The sequence below is a fragment of the Cucurbita maxima genome, unplaced genomic scaffold (assembly GCF_002738345.1).
Source record: "Cucurbita maxima cultivar Rimu unplaced genomic scaffold, Cmax_1.0 Cma_Scf00011, whole genome shotgun sequence".
NCBI classification, from domain to species: Eukaryota; Viridiplantae; Streptophyta; class Magnoliopsida; order Cucurbitales; family Cucurbitaceae; genus Cucurbita; species Cucurbita maxima.
The window spans coordinates 2,925,893-2,950,255 of NW_019272027.1; the positions used below are offsets into that span (position 1 = coordinate 2,925,893).

Sequence of the window (24,363 nt, forward strand, 5' to 3'; positions counted from 1 at the left end):
AAGAGATCAGACCTACCGCTAATAGATATTGTCTTTGGCCCATTAGAGCTCTTTCATAAGAAAAGATTAGACCCACCGCTGTTTGATATTGTCTTGACCCATTACACCTCTTTCATAAGAGATCAGAGCTACCGCTAATAGATATTGTCTTTGACCCATTACAGCTCTTTCATAAGAAAAGATTAGACCCACCGCTATTTGATATTGTCTTGACCCATTACACCTCTTTCATAAGAGATCAGACCTACCGCTAATAGATATTGTCTTTGACCCATTACAGCTCTTTCATAAGAAAAGATTAGACCCACCGCTATTTGATATTGTCTTGATCCATTACACCTCTTTCATGAGAGATCAGACCTACTACTAATAGATATTATCTTTGGCCCATTACACCTCTTTCTTAAGAGATCAGACAAATCAGAGTGGAAGACGACAAAATGAAAGGATATTAAAGAAAATTTTGGATATGGAAGGGAAGAAAGGATGGAGGACATTAAATGAAATTGAAGAAGAAGAAGGAAGAAACAAGAAGAAGAAGAAGCGAATAGAAATTTCATTTTTGGATATTTACAAAAAAAAAAACTAAAAAACTCATTATTTTATTTTTAAAATAGCCATAATTTTTTTAAAAATATATTTCAATTTTAAAAATTTTCTTTAATATCCTTAAAATTTTAATTTATTTGTATTTTCTGTTATCTCTTACGGAACAATAATATATTTAATATAAACTTAATTTTTAAAATATACCATTCACAATTTCAAATTAAACCTTAATTATTAAGCAATTTATGGGTCAAATGGTCCACTTTAACCAGTTACATATCATCATTAGTTTTACGATTTGTTATTCATTCAAATTCATTGGTTGTAAATATTGTTTCGATACGTGTCGTCAGCCTCAAAATTTGCTACTCAGACCCATCGATCCCACTCGTAGATATTGTCCACTTTAGCCCGTTATGTATCGTCTTCAACTTCAAAGTTTGCTACTCAGACCCATCGATCTTACTCATAGATATTGTCCACTTTAGCCCATTACATATCACAGTTAATATTTATTCAAACCTCTCGATCATAGATATTGTCCGCTTTAACCCATTACATATCGTCGTCAGCCTCAAAATTTACTACTCAAACCAATCAATCGTAGATATTGTTCGATTTAACCGGTTATGTATCGCCGCATCCGCCTCAAGATTTGCTACTATTTAGTTGGCACTTTTGTAAACCCAAATCATTCGATTCTGCCTCTCCCTCGAGTTTGCTACTATATATATATTTTTCTAAAAATTAAAAAGTTGAAACACCAAACTTGGTTTAAGACCCTGTCAATTTCCTAATCATTTGCGTATGTTGCAAGGAAAAGAACACAAGACAAAGATTCATGGCGAAGAAAAGAAGAAACCAACTCTGAAATACGATGAACAAATCCGCATAACTTAACAAACCAACAAGTCAATTACTGCACCATGTGTTCGGCGACTCTCAGCGCGTGCCTGTGATTAACTCTTCCGTTTCCTCGGGGTCGACTTCATTAGGGGGGTGAACAAAAAACCTATCAGTTAAAAAAGTTCTGTACCTTTGCTAACCCAACAAAGTATGAGGGAAAATCCTCTATTTTAACACAGTTAAAACTACTTTTCGAGCTATCTCCGAATCGTAAATCAACGCTTCTTCTTGCTTCCTTTTGCAGAAGATTTTGATGGGCTGGCCACAAGATAGATAAACAGAATGACAATGGAGTTCACTGAGATCAGGGAACCGTACTTAGCGAGCAGCCTCTGCAGAGGAAAAATAATCTCGTGTGAAAAAAAAGACAGCGATCAAAAGAACAAAAGTCAATGCAGCAAGCACGAACTTTGTGATGGTATGGTATAAAATGAGGTTGACAATCGATACGTAATAGATATTAACAGAAGAATTAAGAGCATGGGAGCACGGAATGGATCATACCTTAACCTGTCGAATTCATGCCCCAGTGTAAGATAAATTCCATGCGAAGGAAAAAGTTTGCATCAGTTAACCGAACGGCTAAGACTATAAATCATTACGCTTGAAGCAGAGCACAAATTTTCGGTTTAAACTTACCCACTCAAACTTATTCTCTGGTAGTTTTTCAGCGAGGACATCCAACGGTAGAATTGGGGTCGATAAGGCTTCCTACAGATATCCAGAAGAACGGTAAAACGTCTGTAGGTTAAGTAACCCGAACACAACCATAACCATTATTGATAGGATACTTAACCTGTAAAGCAGGCTTTGTAGGGACACGGAATGTGACAACAGCAGGTGAACCATGAAACATTCCTTTTGTTTTTGCTTCCAACTCAAAAGAATGTGATAGATGACCACCACTGTCAAACAGCGGATTTGTGTTAGTGGCATGAAAACCCGGTGGAGGGTACGATGGCATATAGGAAAGAATACAAAAAAAATGGTGTTGCTTACGCGTCGAGTCTTTCCCATGATTTCGAAGTTTCGCCACTGATAACATCAAAGACATCTCCTGGCCAGCTTGCATCGTTCAGACTTACATCATACGCGGTCCTGGTAATCATTATAAAAGAGAACAGAGTTAATTGAAAAAACAAAAGAGTTAAGTCTCTCCTTTGCCTTAAAAGTAAGCTCAAGTGAGCATAAGCTTCTCATCATTGGCTCCATTTATGTCAAATAGATACTCGTACCAAGTTGATTTGGACAATTTCTACTTTTCATTTAGTGCTCAACACACACATGGTGAGATCTCACATTGGTTGGGGAAGAGAACGAAGCATTCTTTATAAGGGTTTGGAAACCTCTTCCTAGCAGATGCATTTTAAAAACCTTGAGGAGAAGTCCGAAAGGGAAAGCCCAAAGAGAACAATATTTGCTAGCGGTGGGCTTAGACCGTTACACGCACACACACAACCCTCCTCTCACCCATGGCTACCGTTCAAAACAAATAAATTTACATCAAATTGTAAAATTTCGACAAAGATTCACTCCAAGAGGCCGCGGTTATATATTCGTGTCAAGTGCAAAATGTAGCAGCCCTTATTGAAGCAAGATTTAGGCACAACTCCTGGAATGTGATCACGAATATCATAGTAGATGATCGAATATTCAGACAGACAATGCAGCAATCGTCAAAACAAGCAACTTGGTAAACCCTTTTAAGAAAATTTACATTAAAAAACCAAAATACATTAGTTATTGATGCAGCTAAGCAAGCTATGCCTGGTTGCAGTTCATAATAGCCTTAAGGATCTCGGTATCCAACCACAACTAAAACAACTTATTCCACAATTGATAAAATACGAATGCACCAAATCTCACATCAAGTTGCCCACCCCTTCAAACTTTCAAGTAAAACCAGAGTCTTGTATTCTTCAATCATTGATTACGATTAAATAAAAACAATCACAAAACAACGCACAACCAAATCCAATTCAGATCCAGAACAAAACATAACGGATCAAACGACGCATGCGCAAATACGCTTCGATCTAGATCAAATAGACCGCAGGGTGAGTATAGCTGAATCTAAAAACCAAAAGCGAAATCAAATTAAAGTAATCGAACGGAACATACGAAGATCCTTGATTGTAAATGTCGATGGAGACAGAGACACGTTCGGCGCCAGATTTTAGCCGAGTGAGCGACGCCTTCTTGTGCGCGACAATGAAAGGGACATCGGAGTTTGCAATCGTGGATGAGACTAACAGCAAAGCCAAAAGGACATAGACGAGAGGAGCCGGAGTCGGATTCGCCATGAAATTGTCAAAATTCTGGCCACGGAGATGATCGGCGAAGAAGAGAGGCGTCGACGAAATGGGAGTTTAAGAAGAGCCGCCGAATAAATTAGGTACGCAAAACCGTAGAATGGAGCAATGAGAGATCGTACGATGAATTTTGAGATCCCCACAAAATTTCAAACAGGGATAATCTTGTCATTTCACTCCAAATTAACTTTTTGGAACTATGAAATTATTTGAGTTAATTTGGATTGAAATAAATAAAAATTTCTCTAAAATTAATTAATTTTTTTTTTAAACGAATATTTATTTTATTTTTATTTAACTTAATAATTATCTTATTTATTATTTATTCTCTAGCAAATCTGTATTTACAAAAAAAGAAAAAAAATACAAATTAACATTTTTAGTTTTATTAAAAATAATCTAAATAATTGTTAAATTAACATTAAAAAATACCCTTTAAATTTTTAAAAGTTTTTATTTTTAAAATTTAGGGAGGTATAATTTAAATATATATTATCGGTAATAAATAGGGCAAGAATGTTGAAGTTGGTTGACCAAATGAGCGCGTTACAGCGTACAAAAGCCTTCTCTGCCATTTACCAATTACGGAATTGGCGACCAGTCCGTAGCCACCGGCCACCACACATGTCTGAACTCAAATAGTCCAGTAGTGACCAATTTTCCATAAACGCCCGCTGCCCACAACCTACAATAATCTGTACTTCCGCTGCCACTGCCGTTACCGTCGCGGTTGCAGCTGCCACCACCGATCCCCTTCTCCCACACTTTTCCCGTTCAACTCGCTGTTTTGACCCTGTTGCTATCGTTATACCTTCCAATTTAAGGCATCCTTCGACAATTGACTTAACTCATTTCGTCTTGGAGCGGGAGACTTGTCTTTTTGCTTCTGTGTTTCGTTGTGGTTCTTTCTCATGGCTGCCACCGGGTCTTGTGTCTTCCATGGCGGTGTGTTTTTGGCTCTCCGGCGGGATTGGATGTCGTCCAACGGGAGTTTCAAATCCGGTCCGATTGGGATCCCTAATGCTCGGCGACTTGCTGTGTCTGCTACTTCCATGGACCAAGTTGCTTCGACATCCTCACCGGAGATTACTGCTACCTCATCGGCGATGGAGAGTAATGTGTTTGGTAAAGGCCGGTTTGAGAAGAATCACGAACATGCTGCGACAAAGATTGTAGGAGTTGGCGGTGAAAATGGAAGTCGGTCGAACTTTGGTTGGGAGGATATGGAAGTGCGGAAGAGCTTGAAGGACTATTTTGAACAGTCGGTTGAATTGATTAGATCGGACGGGGGGCCTCCTCGCTGGTTCTCGCCATTGGAGTGTGGTTCTCGGATGGATAATTCTCCTTTGCTTCTGTTCTTGCCTGGTTGGTTTTCTTCTCTTGATTGGATCGTTTGTTAGTTTGTAACTTGTATCAGCTTTTTGTCTGACGGCCAAATCAACAGCTCATCTCATAGAATTACTAGTTTCTTCTTCATGTTCTCTGTTTAACGTCCATGTATTTCCTTTTTCTGGTTCTTCTGGACGTCTTGGATTCGATGCGTGTGTATCTTCTTCTTTCTTTATATCATTGCGTTTGATTATCATGCGATCGCTTTATGATTTGAATCTGCAGGTCTTGATGGAGTTGGACTTGGACTTATCAAGCATCATCAAAAACTGGGGAAGTAAGTATCTCCTTGAGTGCGCAATGATTTCCAATTATTAGTTTCTTATCTTTCAATATGATCAAAACTGGATTCGAATTTCGAAATTGGCGGAAACGTGTAGCAGCAGCTAACTCTTCTATGATTTTTGTTGCTTCATTCAAGGATTTTCGACGTATGGTGCTTGCATATTCCAGTCCGGGATCGAACGCCATTTACAGGTCATTATCAGCTTGCTTACTGAGTAATATGGCATTTGAGTTTCTGCATCGTCCTTAGAAGAAGGATTTTTCTTTAATCTTGACAAAAAGTACAATGATTATCTGAATTTCGTTAATCGAACGCCATTTCAGAAAGTTAGATGAACACGACTCTCCATACTGGTATGATATTGGCCACTTTGAGTATAAGCTTCCATGGCTTTGCTTTGGGCCTCCTACCAATGGAGAGGGTATTCTTTGATCATAAACCCACGATCATTCCCTAAATTAGCGGATGTGGGACTTTCATCATCGAACAGAGAATATCCATCAAAAAGAAATAATCATGATTAGTTTTGGCCTTCGGGTGAGGATGATTCTATTTTTGGTGTCTCAACTTGGTAGATTTAGATTAAGAAATCTGTATTGGTTATACTGAGTTGTCTGCTATCATGAAAAAGTAAGACTGAGTGTTCAATTTCTTGAAGTCTCTGAATTATATAACTCAATGCAGAATTACTGAAATTGGTCGAAAAAACGGTAAAAGATGAGCACCGTCGTTCCCCAAAGAAACCGATTTATCTTGCTGGAGAATCCTTGGGAGCATGCCTTGCTCTATCTGTTGCTGCTTGCAATCCACATATCGATATTGTATTGATTTTGTCTAATCCAGGTAAGCTCAATGAACTATTTGATGAGTCTTTTTGCCTCTATGGTTGCACGAAACCAAGCTCCTGCCTGTTATGGCGTGGCTGAGGTTGAACTTTGATCTTATTACTAAAAAATACAAGATGATTACTAAATTGAACGCCTGAAGACCAAAAATCGTCGCGGTTCTTAAAGTAGACTGCAGAACATTTTGTAATTTTGTGATGTGATGCTTGTGAAGGGATGAGTTTACCGGGAAAATCAAGATGCTAGCAATTTATTGAGGGTTAAATTTTGTAACGACTTAAATCCACTGCTAGCAGATAATGTTCTGCTTGGGCTTTCCCTTTCAGGCTTTTCCTCAAGGCTTTAAAACGCTCCACACCCTTATAAAGGGTACTCTGTTCTCTTCCACAACCAACGTGGGACATCACAAATTTGATCTTAAGAATTCTGTGTTTGGTGGAGTTTGATACATGATACAAATATACGTATTTATTCAATATGTTATTCTTTCTGACTTCAATTAACGTTTTGTGTATCATATGGATTCAATCTCTTCGCTCTACTGAATAATGGTTTTTTTATTTTCCCTGGCAGCTACTTGTTTCAGTAAGTCGCCATTACAACCTGTAGTATCCTTGTTAGAACTCATGCCAGAATCATTGCAAGTTAGCCTCCCTTACATACTGAATTTACTGAAAGGTTTTTTTTCCTTGTTATTCAAGTTTTATTTTATGTACTTATTGGTTGAAATACATACTTCATTTGCACTTGGTAAGTTGATTTTTTTTTTCTTTTTCACGACAGTATTTCCAGATTCGTAATAGAATGATCTTCAATTGGGAGTTTGGTATTCTTCTAGCATGACAGACATAGGCAATGAATTACTTGAGCCTTGTTGAGGGCATTCTTAAACTTTTGAATGCTCTTTAGCTGTTAGGTGAATTTTTGTAATCCTAAAGCATCTCTAGATGTTTGGTCCCATCTCATCATTTTCCAGATCCCACATTGGTTGGAGAGGGGAATGAAACATCCTTATTAGGGTGTGGAAACCTCTCTCTAGTAGACGTGTATTAAAAGTCTGAGGCTAACGGCAATACGTAACGGACCGGACAATATCTGCTAGCGGTTGGCTTGGGATATTACAAATGGTATCAGAGTCAGAACCAGGCGATGTGCCAGCGAGAACACTAACCCTTAAGGGGGTGGATTGTGAGATCCCACATTGGTTGGAACAAAACATCCCTGGTTAGGGTGGAGTGGACTGTGAGATCCCACGTTAGTTAGAGAGGGGAACAAAGCATCCCTTATCAGGGTGTAGAAACCTCTCCCTAGTAGACGTGTTTTAAAATTGTGAGGCTGATGGCGATAGTAACAGGTCAAAGCGGACAATATTTACTAACGGTGGGCTTGTGTGGGCTTGGGCGGTTACAAGTACTGAAGTTCATGGAGGTGTTCTTTTGCCAATATTTAGTTCCAGTCTACCGTAGTTGTCTATCCAAGCCTTTTGTCACCGGATGTTATTGTTACTATTTGCACTCTGCATAGCCTTTCCAATCGGTGGGAGAATTCATTCTACATCACTAGGTGTGAAGACACAAGAAGCATGTTTTCTTGTAAATTCAACAGTATGCCTTTAAAATCCTAAACTGCTGCTATTCATTCAAATGGATGGGCAAGTTGCTTCGTACTTGATTGAAAATTGTACTTCGAAATATACTTTTTACGTTATCGATATCAAAAGTTTGATGTTGAAGAATGAACTGAAAATATTGAACTTAATATGATATTAAATTGGAAGATTCAAGTTCTAATCCTAGAATGTAGCTTTTGGACATAGAGGGGATTATGCTCCAGAGGACCATGTTTAATTATTGGTACTTCATGATGATTTTTAACTTTATACAATAATTGACAGCAATATATTTTTTAGGTGATACATCTAGACGGCCATTGGAAATTGTGGAACTCATATTGCAACAAATAATTAGCGAATTATCGCAGGATCTTGGTGCATTATCTTCTCACCTCTCTGTAAGACGAGTTCTCTGATCTCTGTGTGCCCAAAACCGAATATGATAATAGATTGTTTCTCAACATAATATCTCCTTAGATTCTTATGAAGATATTGCTTTGTAATTGGATTTTCTCAACAATGATGCGCACGTTAAATTTTCATATCCTGTGCTGATCTTTTGAGATCTAATTAATGATTGAGATTACAGGTTCTTGCTGATATTTTACCAGTAGAAACACTCATCTGGAAGTTGAAAATGCTTAAATCTGCTTCAGCAGATTCCAACTCACGGCTCCATGCCGTAAAAGCTCAGACTTTGATACTCTGCAGGTCTATATCTCAAGTCAAATCCTTTATGTTAACAATAATGAAGGGGATTTTGCTCTGTTTGTTGTCTAGCTTCTGTGCACCCTCCCTTAGTACTTTAGTACTTATAAACGGATGATCATCCCCTTAATTAGCTGATGTGGGACTCCCCACCAACAATCCTCCCCTCAAACAAAGTATACCATAGAACCTCCCCTGAGGCCTATGGAGCTCCTCTTAATCGAGGCTTGATTCCTTTTCTGGAGCCCTCGAGCAAAGTACACAATTTGTTCAATACTTGAGTCACTTTTGACTATACCTTCGAGGCTCACAACTTCTTTGTTCGACACTTGAGGATTCTATTGACCGAGTTAAGTTAAGGGCATAACTCTGATACCATGTTAGGAATCACAACTCTCCACAATAATATGATATTGTCTACTTTGAGCATAAGCTCTTATGGTTTTGCTTTTGGTTTCTCCAAAATGCCTCATACCAATGGAGATGTATTATTTACATATAAACCCATGATCATCCCCTTAATTAGCCGATGTGGGACTCCCCACCAACAATCATCAACACACTAAGCCAACCGACCCTCGTAATAACATATTTGTGTTCTTTATTATGGTTGGCTTTAATATTAGTATAATCCAGGCTTTCTTAGCCTCTGAACAACCTAGTGGAAACATGGTCATAATATATCTTGTTTATGATCCTGAATTATTGTGTCTTTACAGTGGCAGAGACCTGTTGCTACCCAGTATTGAGGAAGGTAGAAGACTTAGTCAGTTTTTGCCAAAATGTGAGATTCGAAGATTTTCCGACAATGGCCATTTTCTTTTCTTGGTAGGAGACCATTTTCCTCGGGAAGAAATGTTTAACTTTCTCAGCTTTAGATTCTTTTTTCTATTTTTTCTTCCTACTGACTACAAAAGCAATCCAAGCCTATAACTATCTACCCAAACAAAGGTGCTTATAAATAAAAATAGTTAAGGAGAAAAGAAACTGTATCTGTTTCATGTAGGTGGAGGAAATAGATAAAAGAAAGCAACTTTCTTTCTATTTTTCTTCTTCCTAACGCAGCTGGTTCCATTTCATTCAGGTTGTTATAAACTTTATTTTGCAAATAGCAAGTGAAATGAAGGGAATTTACTGAAATTAATAAAGAAATAACATAATTCTGCTAATGAAATGCATGGCAGGAGAATGGTGTTGATTTGGCTGCTACAATCAGAGGTGCTAGTTTCTACCGCCGTTCACAAAAGCTGGACTTTGTTTCTGATTTCATCCCACCATCGCCTGCTGAATTCACAAAAATATTTAAGGACTATAGGTAATTACACTTTGACACAAATTTGTACAAATATTTTTCTCTTTGTTAATGACGAGAAAGCCAGTCAATTCATATATTTACCATATATGTGAAGGTATTGGGACTTCAAATTTGTTGATTTTGAGAATTTTAAAGAAGAATTTATGATGTTCCACAATTTTAGGACCACCCATTTATAAACATGTTATGCTTTTTCTAGATTGATTGATTTGGTAACTAGTCCGGTGCTGTTTTCAACTCTAGAAGATGGGAAAATTGTGAGGGGACTCGCAGGTATTCCTGAAGAAGGTCCGGTCCTGTTCGTTGGCTATCATATGCTATTGGGACTAGAATTGGCTCCCATGGTAGGCCAGTTTTTCAAAGAAAAGAACATAATTTTACGAGGGATGGCACATCCTATGATGTTTGTAAAAGTGAAGGAAGGAAGTTTACCTGAATTAGCATCATATGACTCATTTAGAATGATGGGTGCTGTTCCTGTCACTGCCCAGAACTTATATAAACTTCTTTCTTCGAAGGCTCACGTCTTATTATATCCCGGAGGCGTGCGTGAGGCTCTACATCGGAAGGTAAGTTAAGACTGATGAATTGAAGGAACTAATTCTTTCCCTCAAGTCACATCACCAGCGTTAAATTTTGGTTCGATTTTCTTCTGTTTAGTTGCCAGGAACTTAATTCTCATAATGAGTTCGTTCAACTCAAGCCATTCAGTTTATTTATAAATATCAGGGAAAATGATTTTACATGTAGTTCCACCTGAAATTATTTCTTGGGTCATTTTGTTACATAGAATAGCTCCACTTATAAACTTGTGCAAATTCTTTCTTCCATCATAACAACATGATTTAACATATCGTATGGGAGCTAAAGACTTCTGTTATTTGACTCTCTTTCTTTACAGGGTGAAGAATATAGGCTATTCTGGCCTGAGCAATCAGAGTTTATCCGGATGGCTGCTCGGTTTGGAGCCAAAATTGTACCTTTTGGTGTTGTGGGAGAAGATGATTTTGGTGAAGTAAGTTTCCCCTCCCCCTGACCCACCATTTTCATTAATATCTTTCGCTTTCTTTCACTTTTTCTTGCCTCTAGGTCCAGAGTAGTTGATAACTTCAAGTGTTTGGTCATCTGGCATTTTTTTTTCTCTCTCCCTCTCTCTCTCTCTTCATCATCAAACCTATGTTGAGGATGGATGAGAGGGAGTCTCATGTAAATGGGTGGATCATAAGTTGATAAGTAAGAAATACATCTCTATTGGTATAAGGCATTTTTGGGAAACTAAAAGCAAAACCATGAGAGCTTATGCTCAAAGTGGACAATATCATACCATTGTGGGAGTTCGTGGTTTCTAACATGGTATCAGAGTCATTCCCTAAATTTAGTGCGATGTCCCACATTGGTTGGGGAGGAGAACAAACGACCATTTATAAGGGTGTGGAAACCTTCCCGTAGCCGACGCGTTTTAAAGCCTTGAGCGGAAGCTCGAAAGGAAAAGCCCAAAGAGGACAATATTTGCTAGCAGTAAATCTGGGCCGTTACAAATTGTATCAGAGCCAGACACTGGACGATGTGTCAGCCTTCTCGTTGTTCCCGAAGGGGGTAGACACGAGGCGGTGTGTGAGCAAGGACGCTGGGCCCCAAAGGGGATGAATTTGGGAGCGGTCCCACATCGATTGGAGGAAGAAAAGAGTGCCAGCGAGGACGCTTGGGCCCCGAAGGGGGGTGGATTGTGATGTCCCACATTGGTTGGGGAGGAGAACAAACCACCATTTATAAGCGTGTGGAAACCTTCCCCTAGCAGATGCGTTTTAAAGTCTTGAGGGGAAGCCCGAAAGGAAAAGTTCAAAGAGGACAATATCTGCTAGCGGTGGATCTGGGTCGTTACATTTAGTCATATCAATAGAATCCTCAAATGTCGAACAAAGAAGTTGTGAGCCTCGAAAGTGTAGTCAAATGTGACTCAAGTGTTGAACAAAGAGTGTAATTTGTTCGAGTGCTTCTTTCAGAGAAAGGAGTCGAGTCTCGATCAAGGAAGACTGTTTAAGGGCTACATAGGCCTCAGGGGAGACTCTATGGTGTACTTCATTCAGGGGAGGACTGTTGAGGATTATTGGGAGGGAGTCCCACTTTGACTAACTAGGGGATTGATCATGGGTTGATAGGTAAGAAATACACCTCTATTGGTATGAGGCCTTTTGGGGAAACCAAAAGCAAAGCCATGAAAATATAGGTCCACAGTGAACAATATCATACCATTATGGAGAGTCATGATTCTTAACAACCTATTCGTTCAAAACATTATCTCTGGCTCAATTCCGATCTCTCCTGAAAAACTAATTCCTTTTGTTATCAGGTGGTTTTTGATTATGAAGACCTGATCAAAATTCCGTACTTCAAAAACCAAATAGAGGCTCTAACCAGCGAAGCCGTGAGACTGAGGTTCTTTCCATTCTCGTCGTTAACGTCATCTATTCGTAAACGCAATATCACTTTCGTTTTCAGGATATTTTTCTAAATGGTCTCGATTATAACAGGGCTGACATGAAAGGGGAGGTAGCAAACCAAGCTGTCCACCTTCCTGGAATTCTCCCCAAACTTCCAGGAAGATTTTATTATTACTTCGGAAAGCCATTTGACACCGAAGGTACGTTTACTCGAAGAACATCGTACTCGTTTTGATGTTGTTCTTGTCAAACTTGTGATACATATACTTCCAATTGTTATGCATATAAAGGTCAGAAAGAGGAACTACGAGACAGAGAGAAGGCTCATGAGCTATATCTTCAAGTAAAGGGCGAAGTGGAGAACTGCCTTGCATACCTACAGAGCAAAAGAGAGAGCGATCCTTACAGACGGCTATGGGATCGTCTAGCTTATCAAGCTAAGCATGGCTTCACATCTGAGGTTCCCACGTTCGAAATCTGAGCCAACAAGAACTGTCTGAGATTTAGTAGTTAAGAGAGTGGTGGTCAATTCTTCGCTTCTTTTCAGGTAAAAACTATAAACCCATCTCTGTTCTTGTTAGGAATTTAAATATAATGCCATTTTGTGGATGTAAATTCTATTCATTTGCTGAGAAGAACTAGCCTTTGATGTGGGAGACCTTGTATTCATGATTGTTCTTGTGCTTGCATTGCAAAATAATCAGATAAAGAATAAATCTGTTTTTTTTTTTTTTTTGGTGCTTTTTTTAAAATAAAATTGATATGTTTGGATTTGCACGGTAACCGTTCGTTTACCTTGTCTTCCTAACACCGTCTTGAAGATCTTTAGAAATTTTATAACATAGGAAAACCACAGAAAATGAATCTACTAAGGAAGGTTACCGATTCGGTCAAGAGGAAGAAACTTATAATATCGTAGCTTCTCGTGGTTATTTTGGCTGATTCATCTTCCAATATGCTAGTTTCAACAATTCTCTTTCTTTACACTTCTTCCTAGTTGCTTGGCTTGTAGTGTTCCGTTGTCTTCCTAACACCTTGAAGATCTTTAGAAATTTTATAGATACTTGTTTATTAGTTGTCAGCCACGTTAGCATCATTTAAGAATGCTATAGTGTCCAACAACATAAAAACATGATTTTTTTTGGTGAAAACTCATAATAGACACGGGAATGATATAAAAAATTTATAAGTAAAGTTGAGTGTTGTTGTAGACTTTCGATCTATAGTATTACTCTCTTTTTTATTTCGCTGTCGACTTCCAAATTTTCTTGATAGATGTATGTGTTACATGAATTTGAAAGTATGAATTATACCGAAAAACATAAACTATGCTAATGGGTTGAGATTAGTTTGAATTTATCATCTCAAGAGGAATTGTTGTCGTAACCGTCAAACCATGCTTCATGTTGATCGATAAATACCCATTTCAAGTTACTTGTTTAAACGTCGTGACCATTTCATCAAAATTATGTTTCATTGTTTTGAATATTATGATAAAATCTTTGAATCCAGGTTTGGAATCTTTGTTAACATGTTTTCATCCATATCTAACCTATAGAGCTTCAACTCATAGCTGAACATAGTACAAAGTCACACCACTTGATTGACAAGATTTCTTTAGTTCATTTGGGCTTTCCCCATAATTTCCATTTCTCTCTTAATTAAATTTCAAATTTCAAAAATAAATATATATATATATATATATATATTAACTCAAATTGAGATATTAACTCTAATTTTTTTTCTAGAAAAATTGAATTTGTTGATCGAGAATATATGTCTTAATTAATTAAAATATTTTTATACTGAGAATCAATATTTGGAATTTTGCATATAAAATAAATGTGTTAAAAGTATTTATTTATGCAATTCAATAAAGTTTTGGAAAAAAATAATTGAAAAATAAATTAAAAGTATATAAAAAGAAATTTGAATATGGTTAAAATATAGCATTTGATTCCATGGGGAGATTTTTGTAAATATATGATTTCTCATATACAATTTGGCCCTAAACAGTTTCTCAATCTCTATGAGCTAAACAAAAACCGCCACGTGGCCACCGTGGAATTCCAAAACCGCCGCAACAAAAATAAAGTCGCCGGAGAATCCTATTTCAGAGATTTATTCATAAGCGAAGAGTGAGATCGATGGTTACGTGTTCAACGGCAGCATCAGCATTCGGTGAGAGATCGTTCGGCGAGGCGGAGGCAGAGGCTGTAGTGGTAGTACCTCGGTAGTGATTGTTCTGATGGAACCAATGCTCGTCAAAAAGCGCCGACGGAGCCAGTGCTGTAGCAGACGGCGATGCAAGATGGTGGTAAGTAGTCGGCGGCGGCGGCGGTGGCCTCGAGTGTTGAAGCGAACCGAGGTGAAGAATTTCAGAGGTGAAGACCTTACGCGAAGCTGCTCTTTCTCTTTTGTGAGCATTTTGGTGGCCGCCTAGGGCTTGGGAAGTGTAGAATTTTCGAGGACAGTAAAGGCATGGAAAAATGCGTGAGGAAGAGTATTGAGACTGAGATTTTCTGGAGGTCGTTTTCGGTACAGAATTAGAAGCAGTCGTTTGGCTAAGGAAGTCATAAATGGCAGGGTCCGCCATTGATGAAGAGCTTGAAAACTCAGAGAAACGAAGAAGAAGAAGAAGAAGAAGAAGAATGAACAAAAAGAAGGATAAAAACGGAATATATAATAAGCTAAGAGATCAAAAGAGAGATTTAAATATATAAAAAACGGAGTGATTAGAGGAATAACATTATCAATGATTTGTTAATTTTAATTGGACAATTTTGCCCTCCCAAACTAAAAAAAAATTCAAAAAATCATACTATTATGGAGAGTCGTGTTCGCCTAACATAGTATCAGAGTCATGTCTTAAACTTAGTCATGCCAATAGATTGGTAAATCCTCAAATGTCGAACAAAGGACTCCAAAAGAAAAAAGAGTCGAGCCTCCTCGAAGGCAGTAAAAAATGACTAAGACTCCTTGACTCCAAAGGAGTCTAGCCTCGATTAAGGGGAGGCGTACTTTGTTCGAGGGGAGGTGTTGGATAATGGAAGTCCATCGGCTAATTTAAGGAATTATCTTCACATGAACGATTTAAATCAAATTATTTGTAGCAAATTACAAAATATTTTATATTCTCAGTGTTACTGAGATAAGACAGACATATACTATTTTTATGTAACAATTAATTTATTTTATAACGAGAAAACAAGCACGATTGGATCATCAAACGAAAACCTAAATAATTACGAAACTAACCCTAAGTATTAGGGTTACTAAGCCTATCCACTTAGGGGTAAAGGCTATATTTGGTTGATGTAGTAGTAGTTTAAGATAGAAGGGCAAAAATGGAAAAAATGAGAAGAATATTTTGTTGAGGATTTGGATGAAGGACAGAAAGCGGTAGCACTAACAATCCCCTGCCTTGCAGGGGGAGTTATGTCCGACATCCACGAACCAATTTTTCTTTTTTAAACAATAAAAATAATTAATATATTAATAAAAAAAATTGTCATGTTTAATTTTATTAAATTAAATAAAGATATTTATATGATTTAATAATGGACGACCCAAGCCCACCGCTATCGGATATTATCCTTTTTGGGTTTTCCCTATCCTGCTTTTCCCTCAAGGCTTTAAAATCAGTCTTCTACCGGAAAGTTTTCACACTCTTATAAATGGGGGTGGTTTGTTCTCCTCCCAACCACATATTATCTTATAGGGGAAAGTTTTCACACCTCACCCCCTTATAAATGGTGGGATATTGTCCTTTTTGGGCTTGCCCGAGGATATTGTCCTTTTTGGGTTTTCCTTTCAAGTTTTTCCCCTCAAGGCTTTAAAACCCGTCTTCTAGGGGAAAGTTTTCACACCCTTATAAAATGGTGGTTTGTTCTCCTCCCAACCACGACCCTTATAAATGATGATTTGTTCTTCCCACCCTTATAAATGATGGTTTATTCTTCCCACCCTTATAAATGATGGTTTGTTCTCCTCCCAAAAGTTTTCACACCCTTATAAATGGTGGTTTGTTCTCCTCCCAACCAACATGGGACATCACAATCCACCCCACAATCCACTCCCCTTCGGGGCCCAGCATCCTCGCTGGCACTCTTTTCTTCCTTCAATCGATGTGGGACCGCCCCCAAATTCTCAATGCTTTAAAACCCATCTAGGAGAAGGTTTCTACACCCTCAAAAATGATGATTTGTTCTCATCTCCCAACCAATGTGAGACATCACACCAACCAACTTCGACTCGGTAACCAAAAGAAAATTTTATACTAATTTTTTTTATTAGATTAACTCAATCAACCCCAAAATATAAATATTAAGAATATTTAATGATGTTAATAGTTTAGACGTATAAATGAAATTTTCTTAAATAATTATATAAAAAAATCCAACCCAATATGTTATCAATAACTAAATAATTAAATTTATCAATTTTTCTAAAAAAAAAATGCTATAGATATGTGATATTTAAATAATATATTTATTATTTTGGAATTAGGGTTTAAATGTGTGATGTGGCGGGCAGCAGATTTGAGTTGCGGTCAGTGAGCAGAAGTACTGCCCGCAGAATACGGCGGCTGTGTAAGTGGTGGTTTATTAAAAGCGCTTTTGGGGTTTGAATTTATTTATTATTATTTATTTATTTTGATAGAAAAACAAAATATAGCTTTCCGTTTTGTGGTAAAAGGGAATATACAATGAAACGTCATGTCGACTTGACCATTAATGTATAAGCACATGCAACTCTCTTACGTAATCTCTATACTTTTTATTTGTTATTATACCTTTTGATTTGATTGCATTTATTTATATACATATAATTTTAGTATCGGGACACATCCTTTTAATCTATTATAGAGGCTCGTATTGCTTACGTAATCTCACGTCTTTAACGAAGCAGGAAATAGGGGGACGAGCGAAGAGAAATTTCTTTCTATTAGGTAAACTACCACTCAAAAGTGTGAATAGATATGAAAATATAATTACTCAATCTTCATTCATATTCACAACCTTTAAATAGGATACAAGATATTAAATAATATCTACAAAAAAAAATATATAAACTAACTAAATTTGATAATAAAATAAAATATACTATTATTCAAATTTAACTGATTACGAATATCGAAAATATATTTACTAACTAATATATTATTCAAGATATTAAATAATTACGAATATCATATATTTCATAACTAATTCAAACTCGAAATAAGTTGCACTAAATTCTGACAAACGGAGCCAAAGATGAAGATTATATATTCATATTCATTGTCTCCGTCCCTTAATCCCCGACCCTTGTGCCCCGTCCCCCACCCCACTTGATATGTATATACCTAATCTTCGACCCCACTTAGTAAATAAATAAATATATATACATATATATTTATTACTAATATGAAATTTCTTATATTTTCTTTTAATAAATTGAGTCTACTCAATAAAAAAAAATTAAATTAAAATTAATTAAATAATTAATCTTCTAGATTACTTCAATAGGCTCATCTAAAGTTGATATATAAAAATATTTTATTTATTTTCATATAAAAAATGGAAGAATTACCATTATATTTAAAAAATATTCATAAAATTTTACTATTTCATTAAGATTTCTCCCAATTCTTTTTAACACCTACAAATATTTTAATATTATTTTAAAATCGTATTAAAAGTTATAATTTTTTATTTATATTATTGAAGTTTTTTTTTTAATAAATTGCAATATTTTTATTAATATTATTTTTTTTTTCCTTGTTGTAAAATATTTAATTACGACTTTCTTATACATTTTCCATCCAATTTCGTTAATAAGTAAATAGGCCAAACTTTGAGACGTCAAAATTTTAGATAGAAGAAACCCGAAACTTGCTTAAAATGACTTTCTAACCGCTTAAAAACACTTATTTTCTCATCGGGTCATGATCGATCAAAAGAAAATCACTTATGAACAAATCATGTTGACTAAAATCACTCCCGAACCTGCCATGAACCTACGGGAGGGCATGACGAAAGGAACGATAGAAGAGAGATTTTTCATTATTTATTTTCTTTTGGTGTTAAAGCCAAAGCAAAGTGAAGGGTTTGTTCAAAATATGGAATAATAATAATAATAATAAGATTATATACAGAGGAGGAGGTAAGCCATTTTTTGAGATGGAAATGACAGAGAACAGAGAGTAAAATATGTGCACATGGAAGTGTTGGGGAAAAAAAGAACAATTTTTGCTTATCTGGACATTTGGAGGATGCCACGTCAGCTGATGTTGAAGTATCTGGGATCTTCTGGAAAATGGTATTCCACCTTCAACTGTTCATTACAGAGGGAAAATGAAGAACACTTTCAGTAGAAGCCATGGTTAACTCATGAACATGATGAATAGCGAGCTTTAGAGGCACATAAAATCACTACAACAAGCTTATTAGCCAACTACGACAGCAGATTCATCAACAAAAATCACCAGCAATTAACATTAAAAGTAAGCTGAGATTTCCCTACCGGTTACTCAAGCCCACTGCTAGTAGATATTGTCCATTTTGGCCTGTTACGTATTGATGTCAGCCTCACACCCTCTACAACCGATGTGGGATCTCACAACCCACCCCCCTTGAGGGCACAGTGTCCTCGCTGGCACACCGCATGATATCTAGCTCTAATAGTATGACAATGAGGACGCTGGCCCCTGAGAAGGGTGGATTGTGAGATCCCACATCAATTGAGGAGGGTAACAAAACATTCTTTATAAGAGTGTAGAAACCTCTATCTAACAGACGGGTTTTGAAACCGTGAGGCTAACACCAATACGTAATGAGCCAAAGCGAACAATATATACTAGCAGTGAGTTGTTACACAATCAGTTTGAATCCATGTATGTGTGTGTGTCGATGCAGGACAACGTACATAAATGGCGGGAGGAAGAAAAACAAGGCTTTATCAGTGTTGAGTTTATAATCAAAAGACTACTACTGTTAAACATTACCTTGCCCTCATCGGAATCGGAATGGCGTTGAGGGAAGACGACCCTCAAGTCGTTGTAAAGATAGAACTTTCTCTTGCCATTGATATCCAAGTTAGGCGTGTTTTGCGCAGAGACATGATCGGATTTGGATTTCCGAGACGATCTAGAGGACATTTTAGGAAACGGACAAAGGAAACGAAGGTGAAGCGCGTAGCGAAGAGCACCAGCAGTATTCTCATTGACCTTTGAACAAACATGTAATAGTTTTTTGTCAGTCCCACAGCAATTATCAGCCCAGCAACCATCCTTCTGATCAGCCCCCCTCCTCTGGCACTGGTTCTCAAGACCGAGAGGCGCAGTATTTGTCTTTCGGGTATCGAAAATTCGCTCCGATCCATCCCCATTATCGATGAAGTCGACCACATCAGAGCTTTCACTTCGTCCACTTTCATTCCCCAACTCCTTGTGCACAGTCTTAACACCATTGGTCTCTGTTAGATTCTTGCTAACCACTTCAGTATCACCTTTTTGGGAGGCTAAAGTTGTCATGTTGTCCACCATTTTATTGTCGAGATCGACCTTCCCGTCTCTTGATGAAGCTGCATTGGATGAACCTAGAATAACCTTCTGGCGCATGAAGGTCTAGTTTTCACAAAAAAACACGAACATAGTTAGATAAACCATACACACAAAAGAAAGCTAGCAAGTGCCAGCTATAATATGAACCATACAAACCATGACCATCTAAAAGTTGTCACATATTGCACACCGCTGGTCGATAAAATGATACGTAGAAAACAAAAGTCGCTCGAGGAAAGATTCACTACCTTAGTGCCAGCAGGCATGTCGCTCAAGTCATACTTGCAGAGAAAAGTGTGCAGGGGAGTATTCTCAGGATTGCTGAGAACCTGCCAAAAGAAAATACATGAAAATCAAAAACCTCAATGGAAAAATGAGATAAGCCCTCATTATAACACTTTAAAAAGATTATACCATGAAAATATTCGATCAGATTAGTCTCGAAAAACGAGTACATCGATGCCAACATTCAAAAACATTAAATCCCGATGCACCCAAAAACAGATTCACCCAAAACAGCAGTTCTAACACAACAAAGGGTATCTTGAACAAGACTAGATAGCAGCAACACTTGATAAGATAATGTAATGATTCAATGTTCTTAACTCAGATATCAATTCAAACCATGAAGAAGTAATAACACAATAAATTTGATGTTGTTCCAAATAACCGATCGAACAAGATATGCACGGAAGAAAATATTTATGAAATAATACAAATCTTCAAAAAAGTCGATCCACCATTAAAACTCTCCACATTTATACTGTATAATACATGAGTAACCTTCACAAGCTCCCATATCAAGAGCTAACAAACCCGTTCTATCGTTAACAAGCTGTCCAGTTCAAGCTAAGAAGTAAAGCATTTTAACCAATCCACACCCACCGCCCCCCGGCACCCACAAAGAGATAGAGAGAGAGAGAGAGAGAAGCTGCTAAACATATAAAAGGTAATCCTAACTAGTCCTTAAACGTTCATCGTGAAAATGAACAGCCCACGAACATACAAGCATCGACCGATAAGGAAGACAATAAGTATGATAAATGGTGGATGCTATAAAAGAATATAAATCCTTCTCATATAATTAATACTCACAAATATAGTAATGATATCTAAAGAGACTAAGCAACCCACCAGTTGTATACGGCCTTTCATAGGAACCTGAAGGCGACTCTTCACCATTTGTGACACGTCATTGCTCGAAACTAGTTTGGATTTTTGAACTCTATATTTATTTAGTAAGGAATTTTTTGCAAGATCAATGGATGCATAATATAGCAAGTACCGATCTCCATCGACACTTGTTACTGAAAATGGAAGCTTTTGGGACTGTGGTGAGAAGTTCCCTCCCGTTATGCTTAGTACAGCTAGAAAACCGTCGATTTTCTGCGCATAGAACACGCAAGTAACAAATAACCAAGTCAAGAACATGGCAAAGTAAATCCTTGTATATCAATTCACGACTGGCATTGTGCAAAAGAATACTAACCTGACAAAGTTTCCCAGATAAGAATCGACCAGATAATAACGACTCCTCAAACGAACCAACCAATGATCTCCTAACTGGAAGTCCACTCAAACTTCTAACGAAGCGCATGCTGTGGGAAGTAGGGGCTGAATCCTGAGACATAATCCAACGTGCGCTCTTGGAATGTTCCAAGGAGGACGGCCGAAACTCTTTCTCTAATATAACATCTTCAAATGATTTGGTTTCTTCTTCGTCAGAGGCGAATAAAATATGCGAGTCCGAACCATCGATTGATTTTTCGATATCGCCGAGAAGTGAATGATAACCAACATTCTCTTTCTTGACGTTTTGGAATCGTCCTGCTTTTTTCATTCTCTCCGAAATTTTTGGGCCAAGAGGTGACAGAGAAAGTGGTATCACAGGCACCATCTCAGGAGATTGAACTTCAAAATCCACATGGGTTCTTATTCTACTCAACTTACCGAGTTCATCATGTACTGGACAAGATAAAATCTCATCTTGAACAAGGGATTTCTTGTTTTCTAGCAGAGGACCATCACTTAAAACAATTGATTTCACAACACCACTGTCATACAACATTTTCTTCTGTTGCAATAAACCCGTTAGAGACCGAGTTCGAAGGGTAGAATCATTTTTGCTTCCAACGTTAGCTTTCTTAAAATCATGAGCTGCAGAAGTTCGAAGATTTTCAGATAAAGATGCATCGGTTAGGATACTTCTACTACCAATGTCCAAAGAATCACCCTTAAATTGGTCCGGAAAAAGCATGCTACTCAACGGAGATAACAGCCGCTTTCTAACAGTTGAACCACTGAATTCAGTTTCATTGATCCTAATATCGACTTTGCCTTCATCATTTCTCGAACTAGTTTCCCCCGACACAAATCCCACTATCCTAGAAACAGGTTTATGGCTCTCTCGTCCACATTTAGAGTTAAACCTGCAACCATCATCCATAGAGCCAATTTTCTGACCATGATAATTGGGTGAACTTTCCAATCTGCCACCAACCTTAGCCGAGTTCTCGTGAAAATTCGGAAGCTCCATAAAGAAGTTTCTCTCAGAATCTCCAGAAGACGAGCATGGTGAACTCCCAGCACACCTGCTCAAGCCTCCATTACAGATCCCAGCTAAATTACAGGAGCTCACATCATTAAAACGTGGAGGGCTCTGCAGAAACATGCTCAACGAGACTGCTGGTACCTCCTCAGCTGTTCCACTTACAGGAACTTGCGGTAAGCCCATGATCAATGTTCCCAGAAACTAACTCGTGTATTTCGAATAGGATTCGACTCCAGTTCCGTTATCTATTTTTAATACATATATAGTTTAAGAGTATGATTCAAGAGAGCTTTGAGTTCCCCTCTGTTGCTATTGGATATCAAATACCAGCACCTCTACCAAGGTTTCTACTGGATAATCTTCTAATATCTCTCTACCCTATAGCACTATGATCATAAATTCTTAATTATCTATGCTTGTTTGTACCCTGACAAAAGAAGAACAATAAAAAGATAGCAATTCCAAAATCTAAAGGTAAGCCAATGCTATGTATCTTCCAAATGCATCCATGATTTAGCCATACCCTCTTCCATGCCCATGGAATTTTTCATGAAGAAAATCAAGCAGATGAGGGATATCCAAAGATCACAATGAGCAAATTTCTTCTGACCTCCATTCAAATGAACATCCAAAGACACACAATTCCTCATTGCCAATCGAACGAATGAACACACCTGAAAACGATATGAACAACGATTAGTCCTTGCATTTCTAAATGCCTGGTATGGATCCAATTCCATTAAAATTATATAAAGCAGCACAACTTTGTCCATTACTCTTCATGATATGATCTACTGGAGTTGTATGTATCCCAAATGGATGAATGTGAGGAAAATGCGGAATCCACTAGAGATGAACAAAATGGAAGAACCAAGAACGGAATCGAAATTAACATTACATAAAGTAAATATTCTTTACATTCACAACCCCTCCATAAGACTAGAATATCGCATTTCTTGAGCAAAGATCTGGAAGAGATTGTTCATCTTGTAAACAAACACCAATCCAAAAGGCAGAATCGAAGTTCTAAAACGTTCAAACAGGAAGAAAAGTTGCTTGTACGATACCCACAACACATTCAACGCAATTGCATTACATTTGGGTCACCATCCACAGCAAGCAACTGGTTCTTAATTGTTAATCCATATGTAATCTTTTTATCTCTGTTCATCTTTTGAAGTCATTTCATTCTTCAGTGATTAAAACAAGCAATAAAACAGATTTCCATAAAAATAAAAAAATAAAATAAAATAAAATAAAATAAAATAAAACTAAAAAGTCTAAAACCACAGCTCGCTCCTCCAGCAGCACACAGAAATGACCAAAGAAAAGCTAAAATCAGAGCTAGAGAAAGCTCGATCATCCAAAATCAAGAACAGAATCAAAGGTCGCATGTGTTTAGTGAGTGAAATCAAGAACAAAACATCCCGATTAAAGGACGCACCAATTAGCCGTCGGGTGAAAGAATCCGGGGGAAAAATCATTTCCAAACAAGAAGTCTAGAGCAGCAGATCGAGAATCCGAAACATTCAACGATTAAAGAGAAAAGAATCAAACGAGGGAAGTTGTTTATCCTTAGAAGAAGAAGAAGAAGAAGAAGAAGAAGTGGGTAATGGAAATGGAAAAATGGGTATTAGAGGAAAGCAAGTGTGTGTAAAGCTTCGCTCTCCCATGGCCTTTTGTTTATACTCCCAAATTACACCATCGTCATCTCATCACCCCATCATCGCCCCATCCCCAAACCTTCCCACCGCCATTTCTTAGGCTCTAATTTCATTGCAAATGCCATCTCTCTCTCCTCCCCTTGTCTTAAATAAATTTTTGTATTAAAAATATTTTTAAATTTTAAATTTTTTTAATAATACCATTCAAACTCATTAAAAATTTTAAAAATATTCTTATC

General features: G+C 37.4%; 4 protein-coding genes across 7 annotated transcripts; 1 reads left to right on the top strand and 3 right to left on the bottom strand.

Moving 5' to 3' along the window:
* Nucleotides 1–1,365: 1,365 nt before the first annotated feature.
* Nucleotides 1,366–3,873, bottom strand: LOC111486725 (translocon-associated protein subunit beta-like). Its single transcript, XM_023133958.1, has 6 exons — nt 3,577–3,873; nt 2,455–2,553; nt 2,252–2,360; nt 2,095–2,166; nt 1,960–1,965; nt 1,366–1,787 (listed from the first exon to the last, which is right to left on the bottom strand). Exons 1-6 carry the CDS (start codon nt 3,756–3,758, stop codon nt 1,671–1,673), a joined length of 585 nt encoding a protein of 194 aa, XP_022989726.1. The 5' UTR covers nt 3,759–3,873; the 3' UTR covers nt 1,366–1,670.
* Nucleotides 3,874–4,678: 805 nt separating this feature from the next.
* LOC111486638 (acyltransferase-like protein At3g26840, chloroplastic) lies at nt 4,679–12,844 on the top strand. The gene is made up of 14 exons (XM_023133830.1): nt 4,679–5,132; nt 5,382–5,433; nt 5,578–5,633; nt 6,127–6,285; nt 6,861–6,965; nt 8,197–8,297; nt 8,489–8,610; nt 9,327–9,435; nt 9,792–9,922; nt 10,122–10,491; nt 10,824–10,937; nt 12,273–12,358; nt 12,454–12,563; nt 12,654–12,844. The coding sequence occupies exons 1-14, from the start codon at nt 4,679–4,681 to the stop codon at nt 12,842–12,844; spliced, it is 2,160 nt and encodes a 719-aa protein (XP_022989598.1).
* A 1,644-nt stretch (nt 12,845–14,488) lies between these two features.
* On the bottom strand, nt 14,489–14,959 carry LOC111486586 (protein LATE FLOWERING-like). The gene has a single exon (XM_023133755.1). It carries the CDS (start codon nt 14,957–14,959, stop codon nt 14,489–14,491), a length of 471 nt encoding a protein of 156 aa, XP_022989523.1.
* Nucleotides 14,960–18,454: 3,495 nt separating this feature from the next.
* On the bottom strand, nt 18,455–24,277 carry LOC111486633. 4 transcript variants are annotated; one of them, XM_023133819.1, is made up of 7 exons: nt 23,905–24,277; nt 22,984–23,134; nt 21,399–22,887; nt 21,044–21,295; nt 20,158–20,238; nt 19,352–19,972; nt 18,455–18,681 (listed from the first exon to the last, which is right to left on the bottom strand). In XM_023133819.1, the coding sequence occupies exons 3-7, from the start codon at nt 22,641–22,643 to the stop codon at nt 18,628–18,630; spliced, it is 2,253 nt and encodes a 750-aa protein (XP_022989587.1). In that variant the 5' UTR covers nt 22,644–22,887; nt 22,984–23,134; nt 23,905–24,277; the 3' UTR covers nt 18,455–18,627. The 4 variants fall into 4 exon arrangements, with proteins under 4 accessions (XP_022989587.1, XP_022989584.1, XP_022989586.1 ...); XM_023133816.1 differs by having other exon boundaries at nt 21,399–23,134; XM_023133818.1 differs by lacking the exon at nt 23,905–24,277 and adding an exon at nt 23,237–23,616 and having other exon boundaries at nt 21,399–23,134.
* Between the last annotated feature and the right edge of the window lie 86 nt (nt 24,278–24,363).

Bases quoted from the DNA above. Each gene is read 5' to 3' on its own strand.
- LOC111486633 (XM_023133819.1), bottom strand. From the start codon at position 22,643: ATGGGCTTACCGCAAGTTCCTGTAAGTGGAACAGCTGAGGAGGTACCA. The intron at 19,973-20,157 runs GTAGTGAATCTT...TGTGAAAACTAG, and splicing joins ACATGCCTGCTGGCACTAAG to ACCTTCATGCGCCAGAAGGT. The intron at 18,682-19,351 runs GTAATGTTTAAC...TGTAATGAACAG, and splicing joins CCGATTCCGATGAGGGCAAG to TTGAAGGTGGAATACCATTT.
- LOC111486638 (XM_023133830.1), top strand. From the start codon at position 4,679: ATGGCTGCCACCGGGTCTTGTGTCTTCCATGGCGGTGTGTTTTTGGCT. The intron at 5,634-6,126 runs GTCATTATCAGC...AACTCAATGCAG, and splicing joins GGATCGAACGCCATTTACAG to AATTACTGAAATTGGTCGAA. The intron at 6,286-6,860 runs GTAAGCTCAATG...TTTCCCTGGCAG, and splicing joins ATTGATTTTGTCTAATCCAG to CTACTTGTTTCAGTAAGTCG.
- LOC111486586 (XM_023133755.1), bottom strand. From the start codon at position 14,959: ATGGCGGACCCTGCCATTTATGACTTCCTTAGCCAAACGACTGCTTCT.
- LOC111486725 (XM_023133958.1), bottom strand. From the start codon at position 3,758: ATGGCGAATCCGACTCCGGCTCCTCTCGTCTATGTCCTTTTGGCTTTG. The intron at 2,554-3,576 runs GTATGTTCCGTT...AATGATTACCAG, and splicing joins ATTTACAATCAAGGATCTTC to GACCGCGTATGATGTAAGTC. The intron at 2,361-2,454 runs GTAAGCAACACC...GCTGTTTGACAG, and splicing joins TCATGGGAAAGACTCGACGC to TGGTGGTCATCTATCACATT.